The sequence below is a fragment of the Uloborus diversus genome, chromosome 4 (genome assembly GCF_026930045.1).
Source record: "Uloborus diversus isolate 005 chromosome 4, Udiv.v.3.1, whole genome shotgun sequence".
NCBI lineage: Eukaryota > Metazoa > Arthropoda > Arachnida > Araneae > Uloboridae > Uloborus > Uloborus diversus.
Window position 1 is genome coordinate 92,346,184 of NC_072734.1, and position 10,624 is coordinate 92,356,807.

Below are 10,624 nucleotides of genomic sequence, written 5' to 3' on the forward strand. Positions count from 1 at the left end.
CTTTTTTTCAGCGAAAATGAAATAAGCGAGCTTGTGCAATAAAACTAACGTACAATAGATAACAAAAACGCGAAAGAAATTGAAAATGAAAAATTTGCAGTTATTGCCCTTTACCTGCTCACAGTAGATTTGTTATCAATCATTTTTTTCACACGTTAATATTTCCTAAAATATAATAATCTAATAAGGTTTTACGACAAACGGTAAACATCCAGCATCTAGCCCCTGGCATTCATTTGAGTTTTGAGGTCTTGAATTCAAATTATGCTCTTTCGCAATCACGAATTGCGATAAGGACCCTACTCGTTGTGTCTCTTGTTTGTACAAATGGCTCCTATTGCAATCCATAATTGCGAAAAACATAATTTGAATTCAAGATGTCAAAATGCAACTGAATCCCAGGGGCTGGATGCTGATGTTGAGTGCTGGATGCTCTTTTAATCTTAAGACGATTGTGTAAAGTCGAAAGGGTTCGACATAAATGAAGCTGATTTTATTGGACATGGACACCACCACCCAGGAGGAGGGACATGCTAGCTGAGTTCCGTGGACCAGGAAAGTTTGCATTGTAAAAGTTGAAAAAGAAAATCAAAGAAACGTCTATTGCGGTCAAGTGAAAACAATAAACAATCGTGATTGCTCTAAAATCCTTACATGCCCGCCAACTTCTCAAATTGAAGAGGCAGACAATTAGGGGGAAAAGTTTTGCGATAAATTTTTTCGTTGAAATCACGTTTCTCAGTAGCAAGATTTAAAGTTAAAAAACATTTGCATTGATCAATTTAACAGGCAGTAGCAACATCGTTTGGAAAGCCAAAGTTAAATTTAAAAAAATTATAATACTGGAAAAGTCTTTGTTCGCACAATGTTCAATTTATTTGAAAAAGATATCCTTAAAGCAAAATATTATCTTAGACATTCAGAAAAAGTATTAGATGTCAGTAATATTTTGGTGGTTAATAATCGCAATCATAAATTAGTGGTAAAAGATCATCTTCATCCTGAGCTGCGCTGCAGCAGCATGATCTTTGGAAATAATGAATTCGTTCTTTTTCTTTTCGGCACATAAGGGTGATTCGTCAAAAACCTGACATTCTCCAATCACAAACATTCTTTTAAAAAATGCTTAAAATAATGTTAAAAAAATTATACTTGCTCTTTATTAGGAACTTATTAAGAGAAAAATAAAGGGAACTGCAGACATAGAGTAAGAATAGTAAACCTGCTTTCCGGAAAATAGAAAAATTCTTTGTTGTCACAATCGTTTGGTATAGAAAAAACGCGAATGTTGATTCATATTTCTATTCCAAACGGTATTGCAGAAAACCAACAACTTTCTTCTTATATTTAGTTAAGACATTGAACTTCGGCAACAATAAAATTTCATAATGAAATATGTGAAGCATTAAACAATTAAACCTAGTATCACAGCCATTTTTTTGGGGGGGGGGATGTGGCTGAGTTTCGAAGAAAGATATGGTTAGTTATAGTTCTTTTCTGTGGCCAAATATCGAAAATTTCTGTGGCGGAGGCGAAGGGGGACATATCTTCAAATCCACTCCCCCTGGTCTCGTTCCTGATTAGACACTTGTCCCTTTTCATCCATTCTTTAAACACTTTTGTAAAATCTATTTCAATTTTTAGAAGCAAATTAACTACAACTAGCAATTCGATTGAGATTGTTCCCAAAAGCTATTGCTCAAGAATATTTCGTCTTACCATGGCTCTCACGCTAACGTCCAAAGATATTGGTTAATCTATCGGCAAGGAATTCTAGAACATAACTCTTACTATTGTGCAACTGAACATAAAGTTGTACTTTCAGGATTTGTAACCATAGTTAAAATTAAACCTCATATTGCACCATCAGTGATCTAAATCATTATTTTTCATTGAAACGTGCAAATGGATCATCGTCCAGAGAACCTAACCTATATTTATTCTTGTAATACGGTTCCTCTAGGACTTCACGCAGGCTTTTAGGAACGTTGGTGATCATTCCATCAACAGTCAAATTCAAGGAATTTTTCATCTGCAACTTGAGATCAATATTCCAGTGATAGACTTTGCTAATGAAGCTGCTTTTAGAATCACGGATGGAGAGGGCATTCCGAAGTCGACGAGTAGAATACAGTGGACTAACACAATTTGCTATCCCGTCTCCCTGCCAAATGTTGCCTTTGACTTTCAGGCTGGCAAACATTCGCCGAATATCATAGAAATGTCCTGTACCGCCATCGAATCCCACATCTGTCAATCGGGCCTCCTCTCTTCTGTTTTTGAATTCTTCAAGAAAGCCAGCAAAAGCGTCCCGATATTTCGTAGAGTCGATGTAGAGCAAAAGTTTGACCTGAAATGAGGGAGAAATTTTCAATGATTACATGCAGGATGATCACAAAAATAATCAGACGTTCATTCGACTGACAGTTAATATTCTACTCTGAACTGCATTTGCATAAGAATTTAAGTTTTGAAACGTGAATGATCAACAGTTTCTTTTATTACCACATTTATCTGCAATTAAAAATGTGCAAGTAATTATGACAACCAATAAAATTCACCCTGATTATATGCACGAAGAATATTTTTCATTTTTCACGAAAGTCAGCAAAAGCGTCACAGAGTTGATGTAAATTAGTGTATTTTGCAAAAACCATTACATTTCTGTAATCATGAATCATCAATTATAGACAAGTTACTCTACATATCAACAGATACCATGTCTATCAACGGATATGGATAAGTGCAAATTTTTGCAAATTGTCTAATCCAGTAAAACCTGTGAAGTTAACCACCCTCGTAAGTTGACTAACTGTCTAAGGTGACTGCTTTTGTCAGATACAGTATTAGTTCTGTATCATATATATCGTTCTTTATATGTTGAGTACCTGTCAAAGTCGATCATTAAAGTATTGCACTGTGAGCGGTCAACTTACATAGGTTTCATTGTACATACAAAAACATGTATACTATGATAATTCTGATCGATATTATTAATGGGAAAATGAGTTTGTTTATTTGCTTGTAATGTTTTCACGTCTTAACTACTCAACAGATCATCAAGAAATTTTATATACACGTTGTCAGGGGTGCAGAAAAGAACATAGGATTCCTTTTATTCAGAAAAAAAAGTATTCCAATATATATATAAATATATATTTTGTTTCCAATGTTAAAGAAAACGATAAATTTCGAGCATCTCATTAAAAAAAAAGTCATATTTGCTCATATTTTTGCAGCATTTTAAAACGCTTAAAAAGTTGTGCTAGATGAACTTTACCCGAAATTTGAGGGATAAGCAGAACACACCCTAATTCTTCATTTTAAATTGATTTCATATTCTATAACTAGGCTTGTCTTGATTTTAGACTTTTTGTGTTTTCTTCAGGACAGGAAGTAGTATTTTCATATTACGAAACGAGGCTAATCTTGGGTTGTTATATTGACACGTTGTTTCGTCAAGACGGGTTTGTCGCCAAAATGATATATTTTTCTGAAAACAAACGCATTATTATTCGGCTAAAATTCTCTCTCTCTTTCTGTTCAAAGCACTCTGTTTAAAGTGATTGAATGATTCGATTTACTGGTAAAGTGGAGGAGCGAGGCGGACTAGGAATAAAATGGTTCTTGCTGTGCGTCGCCCTGAAACTTAATGTACTGCTCTTTAACTAATGTACCAAAGCAGGCGGAAAGAAGGGGTTGAAGCCCCTAAAGTACACCCCGTGCACCGGCTTTGTACTTTAGGGGCACTACCAGTTCGCAGTAGGTAGAAAGACGGTAGCGAAGCTTCCGAGGTACACCGTCGAAGGCGGTTACACTCTAGAACTGACTTGACGCGGCAGTCAAAGGCGACTTATCCAGCGAAAACGTTAAATATAATTGAGATTGAAGGACGAGTAACGATATTTTAATTCAAAAAGAAAGCATATTTATGAGGAATAAAAAAAAAATCTTGCTTAAGTACATGCAGGACGCAGCAGCCCCTCGGAACTCTCGGAAGTAAACACGCTACACATTAGTTAATTTTGTGTACGAGACGAAGTTCATATTATTGTAAACACTGAGGCACATTTTTACAGCTAGGATTATTATACATCAAATAAAACATTTTAATTCCTAATTCAATTTCAAATAGAATTTTACTTCCGTAACTCAAAATAATAACGTAAGAAATAAAAACCAGAGAAGAGCTTTGAAAAATATGCAGAACAATGAACAAATAAATTTAAAGGAAAAAAATCTTAAAAATATATTCGAAAAAAAATGGATTTTATTGTGTCAAGCCTCCCCCCCCCCTTTTTTTTTTGGCGCGCGACCGGGGGGGGGGGTTGGAGTCCGCGAAATTAGTAATTTTTCTGGAGGGGGTCCGCGGACGTCTGAAGCTTGGGAACCTCTGTCCTAAATATTCGCTATTTTTAAAAGTTCACCTTTAATGACACTCCCTAAAATGAGATTTTATTGCATTTTATTAATTTTGATGATTCTCAAAGTTAGTGCTGCAAAAAAGAGTTTAATCACGAATGTTTCCACTTATTTTCTTAGCCTAAATTCATGTTCAGCGCAATGAGCTTACCTCATGTTCTCGACTTCCATCTTTGCTCCAAAGATAGTCTAAAACATGTCTGGCGATATCTCTCCCGGATATCCGTGGATTATTAGAAGTGTTCATTTTGAGATCCAAGAACTGCAAGACCATCCGGGTTGCATAGTTCCCCGGTAGTGATGGATCTGTGATGTGTCGTATATATTTTAGATAATCTCCCACATTCGCACTTCTGGTGCAAGTTCTGAAGCAGTCGCAGGGGAATCCGTGGTTGACTTCTTTGACGGATCCGTTTGGGTGGAACTGGATGTCTGCTTCGATGGCATTCGCACCAAGATCCAAATAATGCGTCACCTCCTCGATGCTGTTCACCATGTGGCCAATGATATAGAATGGTCGTTTTTTCGCTGATGTAAATGGCATGAGAACCATCATCGCTAGGACGGTGCTTGTAATGAAACGGGACATGGTATCAAGAATAATATTGATACTTCGATAACAACTGAAGCCCAGTGGCTAAGTGTTAGCACTTCGCGCTGTCACGCCGCAGACCTGGTTTGATTCCCGGGTTTGGATGCAATCAATTCAGCTTTTCAGTACTTCAGTGGGTCAATAAAATGAATATCAAATGTGCTTTGGGATATTCCGTGCTTGGATGACCACTTCATCAGAACATCTATCTGTCTTGCGAACCGATCAGTCACAAGAACTGAGATGGGCACAGTAGGACTTGGGCCTGTGGACTGGTTTGCCACTAAGTTTAGTTAAGATTAATAACAACTGTATTTCTGTAATAAAAATTTGTATGAGCAATCACTGGTGGTTTGCAGTGAAAAATGTAAATAAATTGTTTTCCGTTCTTTCATTCATAAACAATTTCACTTTTCTTTTCATTTCTCCATTTTCCCCATTCACTTGCAATTCTATCTGTATGAATAATTTGAGAGCAACATTTCAATGCTTTATTAATGCCTGATGTGATGAAATTGATATTTAATTCGAAATGATATACTAAGCAATTTAATTTCAACGCGCTTGTGCTTTAGAAAAAATAAACAAATAAAGTTACCCTTCATTTATTTATTTTTTTTTTAACAGGTAAAGCCCTCAAGACATTTTATTTCACAAAGAACCAGTGTTTTATGCAGTATTGCTCTAGCGTATGCCAATCAAGCGTTGAGTTTGTTTTCTATTATACGCAGATGTCACTCTATGATCCTGTTGGATATGTATTATTTGGACCTGAAAAAAAAGGAGACATATTTTATAATTTTTTTTTACAAAACTTTGCCCTTTAGTTGCAGAAATATGTAGTGCTGAACGAATTAAAAGAGTACTTAAGTTTAGGCGTTTAGTGCATGCTCTAACTAAGAAGTTCTTATGTCTTAAGATGAATAATTTTATAGCAGACAAAAAGTTTAAGGCAACTTCCTCATAGATAGTTGAGATATACAGTAAAGCACTGTTTATACGTTTCTCTTTTATACCTTTTTATCAATTATACGTTTTTTAAATTGGTCCCTGTCTAATACGCATTGACCTATACCTATTATACTTTTTTCATTTGAACGCTTTTTTCATACAGTCCCTTCAAAAACTTACAAAAGGTGCTTCATTATATTTATAAAATAGTGCTGTGAACGAGAAGTTTTAATTTACAGTCAATATACAAAAAAACTTCCTGTATAAAAGTAAAAAATTTCCAATGTAGTTTATAAGTACCAGTATTATATATATATATATATATATATATATATATATATATATATATATATATATATATATATATATATATATATATATATATATATATATATATATATATATATATATATATATATATATATATATATATATATATATATATATATATATATATATATATATATATATATATATATATATATATATATATATATATATATATAAAGGTACTTTGAATGAATATGATGGTATCGATCCTCATCAATGTTTTGAAGCATCGATGATTTAAACCAACGATCTTCTGAACCATCGAATCGATGCGATATCAATGAAAACACATCAACGTTCAAAATAAAAACATCGATGATATCGATATATAGACCCCAAAACATCTGTGTTTTGAAACATCGTATTTTTTGTGTAAGGAACTCTGATACCTGTTTTAATGCGCGAATTGGGTTCACAGACTATAGTTGGTAATTAGTAACCAAGAATTTTGAATTATCAGCAAAAAATTTATAATAATAATGATAATTAGTTATTAATATTTCAAATTAAGAAATGTAAAGGAATGAAAACCTTTTGTAATGAATTTCTAATACAAAATAAAAAAAAAAGAAACATCAATACAAATTAACAAGAGTAATTTTGTAACATCTTGAAATTTTCCATTTGACTAAACATAAACGGAGAGTTTTTAATTATTAATGCAAATCAACTAGAAATTTTTAAAACTGTTTTTCAAACTAGCTAACTCTCACGAAAAAGGAAAGAAAAAATAAAAGAAAGAAGAGGAAAGGAAATTTTGATGAATAATTTTTCTGTTATACTTATATCTAACATTTAAAAATTGCAAATTATATCTAACGCGCAAAATATTTTCAAAGATTATAAATATGTATAACTACTTGAAATACACACTAACAACGATTAGTACAAATTTAAACTAAAATTATATATATTTTTTAAAATCAACAACATATTAAGAGCGACTGACTATAATATAGGTTCATTCATATCTTACAGAAAAACTATATTATAAATTCATGCTTATATTTGGAGAAAATTTTAGTAGAACACAATATTTTAGCTTATAATATGCTTCAAAAAGTATTAATAATTTTTCTGCAGTATAAATCAAGTTCCATTGACAACTAACTAGAACAAAGTCCACATTTCCAATGTGATAGATATCACAATAACTAACTAATAATGAAGTTTATATCATAACTGTAAATATATTCATAATTTTTAAGGACATTTATTTTATTCAATTATAAAACATCGCACCCAAAAAACATTGATGTTATAAAAATCATCGACCCTAAAATAGCAATGGTAAAAATATCGATGCTTTAACAAAAACTTCGATATCGATATCGTACCATTAGGCCAGAAAATAGAAAACGGCTAGAAAGAATTGAAAGAATTAACTTAAAGACTTTCTCCCTCTCTCTTTGAGATACTTCTAAAACTTGATATTTACACTGGAAGAGAGACGTAAAAGTTTCGAATTAAAGCAAATTACCTTAAAAATACTGTGGGCAAAAATAAATTAACGCAAGCAAAAAGAATGGGAGGCTCCCTCAACTTTTTGTAGAGCATACATTTTTAAATATAAAACAAAAACCTAGATGGAAGTGGAAAAAACGAAAAAATAAAATACGCATATGGTTAAAAACGGTTATATTAAATATCACCTAGAAAATATCTATGCTGAAATAGCGCAAAGTTTTACAAATGTGACACTGAAAAATTATAAACTATTATATAGTAGTTGCATGTACTAGAAAAATGATGTCATGCCAAGCACTTTATAATTAGGTTGATGTTTGAAAATTGCAAGGATTTCACTACAAACTGTGCATGGGTGCTGGGTGCAGAAACTATGTATTTAAATGAATCTTATCACTATTAATTATGATTGGATTTGCATTGGTTGTAGTTGTTTGGTTGTATACTGTAATGGTTTATTTTCAGTCCGGGGGAAAAAAAACTCAATTACATTTGAGGATTAATTGAATTAACAGTCATCTATTGCATGTTTTTGAAAATTACACTTCCATCTCTCAATCTTTACTAATAATAAAGCTGAAAGTCTCTCTGTCCACATCTCTGTCTGTCAGGATCTCTGTGACGCGCATAGCGCCTAGACCGTTCAACCTATTTTCATGAAATTTGGTACAGAATTAGTTTGTAGCATGGGGTGTGCACCTCGAAGCGATTTTTCGAAAATTCGATTTTGTTCTTTTTCTATTCAAATTTTAAGAACATTTTCCCGAGCAAAGTTATCATAACATGGACGAGTAAATTACCCAGTCATCATAACGTGGAACCGTAACATGGGCAAGCCAATTGGCGAGGAATTCATCATACATTATTTGTAAACATACAGGCGAACCAAAAGATCTTTTAATTTTCTACTACGGGCAAAGCCGTGCGGGTACCACTAGTATTAAATAAAAATGCAGGATCATCCGCTGTATTAAAGGGAAACGCAAAACTCTAACTTTAAACATAAATACTCAGAACTCGAGTAACTGTGAGGCTCAAGTTCCTAAATTATTTGGAGGCCCCATGAATGAGCAAAATGTTATGCATAAGCCTAGGAAGAGATGGTCTTAGTTCCAGGCTTACTTAGCCTGGTGGTACTCACACCTTATAAATACTTACACATAAATACAAATAAGAGATATTGATTTAATCTCTTCCTAAACATATATTTTCAATTAAATTTACTTTTATGTATTGGTCAAAACGAACATTTAAGTAGAAAGAATGATAGAAATCTTAAATACTTTACCTCGAGGACTGAAAATTCTTTTCTTCTCAGTGGTTTTTAGAATGTCTTGTACAGAATTCTTGACAATGTACAGAATGACCACAAATGGCTGAATGTACAACGGGCCATCGAATGAAGCCTCCGAAAATCGACCGCAAATGGCTATCTGACTTTTCAGTTCAAGATTTTCAGCAATTTTTGAATGATGAAGAAATAATGCGATGGGGATGCATCACTCTAGTGTGAAAGGAGTAATTCCTCCTCTTCTCTTGATATTTATGATCTAGGTCACATTCTTTATTCAGCAATGTCGCATAACAAATGTAAGAAACATCTCGATTTACGTGTTTTGACGATAAAAAGAGCAGGTGCTGCAGACAGATTAATCCTCTGACTGTTTATCCCGTGCTTTCCACGGGCAGCACAAATAAATTGAAAATTTACTCATCTTACGATTTCTGTGAGTATAAGTACGTTAAGTATATTCAAAATCTTCTCCCGCCATCTTATGTGATGTGGGATTCCTGACAGCTCGTCATTTCGCAAGCCACTTTATTGAAGCAGAAGGCTACTTCAATTAAGAAAGAATCTTGCAGACATCGTGTTGTTTGTTAAAGAAAGTGAAAGTTGAATTTTTGACATTTTGAATTTATATAATGTTTCTTGCGGGTGAGTCTTGTGCATGGGCGTAACCAGAAGGGGAGACAACTGCCCTTCCCCAGAAGAGAACATTTGACTCCCACGCTCTTTTCAAATGTCACCAAAAATAAATTAAAATTGAAATTTTCGGAGTTATTTTTTGAGCAATCACGATTGCTTATTGCTTTCATTTGACTGTTTTGATGTGCTGTCATTTTATTTTCCCACGAGCACTCTCTGCAGCACCATCGTCGACTGGTTCCTCACGATGCTGCTCCTATAGCGAAAACAGGGGCGTAGCTAAGGGGGGTTTTTGGGGACAACCCCCCCCCCGAAACGTTTGTCTCAAAAAAAAAGAGAAAAAGAAAAGAGGAAAGAAAGAAAAAAAAGAAGAAATAGAAAAAAAAAATCTAAACGACTTTTTCTGAGTAACAAAGGTAAAAATTCACTTCACCCCCCCCCCCCCCCCCCCCAATGCCATTGAAAATCTGCTCCTCAAGCATAAAGACGCTTCCCTGTACTGCGACAATTGTTTGATAATTGACTGAAATTTGACTCTTCGCTTTAGAAATGAGATTGATTTGTTAAATCCACGTATAAGCAGCCTTTCTTCATCATCGATTCTGCAAATTGCTAAATATGTTTAATTTTATGAGTGGCGCAGTGGGAATATTGCATACAGTCGAATCTGTATACTTCGAATTTCACAGGGAAGAAAAAAATCGAGATAAAGAGGTTTTGAGATACGGAGGCTTTGAGAAACTTTATAAAAATTTCGAATATGATGATGAAAATTTGAAATCGATACTAAAGACAATGTGGGCTCTAGATTAAAATTCCTCTGTATTAGTTTTGTTAGGTATTTATTCTATTATTACATTATTAAGTGCTTTATTGCAAGTTTAAGGAATCATTTTGACAGTAAAAGAAACTTTAAGCATATCTTTTTCAAGAAA

General features: G+C 33.6%; 1 protein-coding gene across 1 annotated transcript; it reads right to left on the reverse strand.

Annotated features, from left to right (window-relative positions):
• Window positions 1-1,195: 1,195 nt before the first annotated feature.
• Window positions 1,196-5,134, reverse strand: LOC129221091 (dermonecrotic toxin LcsSicTox-betaIC1-like). The gene is made up of 2 exons (XM_054855532.1): window positions 4,574-5,134; window positions 1,196-2,350 (listed from the first exon to the last, which is right to left on the reverse strand). Exons 1-2 carry the CDS (start codon window positions 5,009-5,011, stop codon window positions 1,883-1,885), a joined length of 906 nt encoding a protein of 301 aa, XP_054711507.1. The 5' UTR covers window positions 5,012-5,134; the 3' UTR covers window positions 1,196-1,882.
• Window positions 5,135-10,624: the final 5,490 nt, after the last annotated feature.

Bases quoted from the DNA above. Each gene is read 5' to 3' on its own strand.
- LOC129221091 (XM_054855532.1), bottom strand. From the start codon at position 5,011: ATGTCCCGTTTCATTACAAGCACCGTCCTAGCGATGATGGTTCTCATG. The intron at 2,351-4,573 runs GTAAGCTCATTG...CCCTCATTTCAG, and splicing joins ATGGAAGTCGAGAACATGAG to GTCAAACTTTTGCTCTACAT.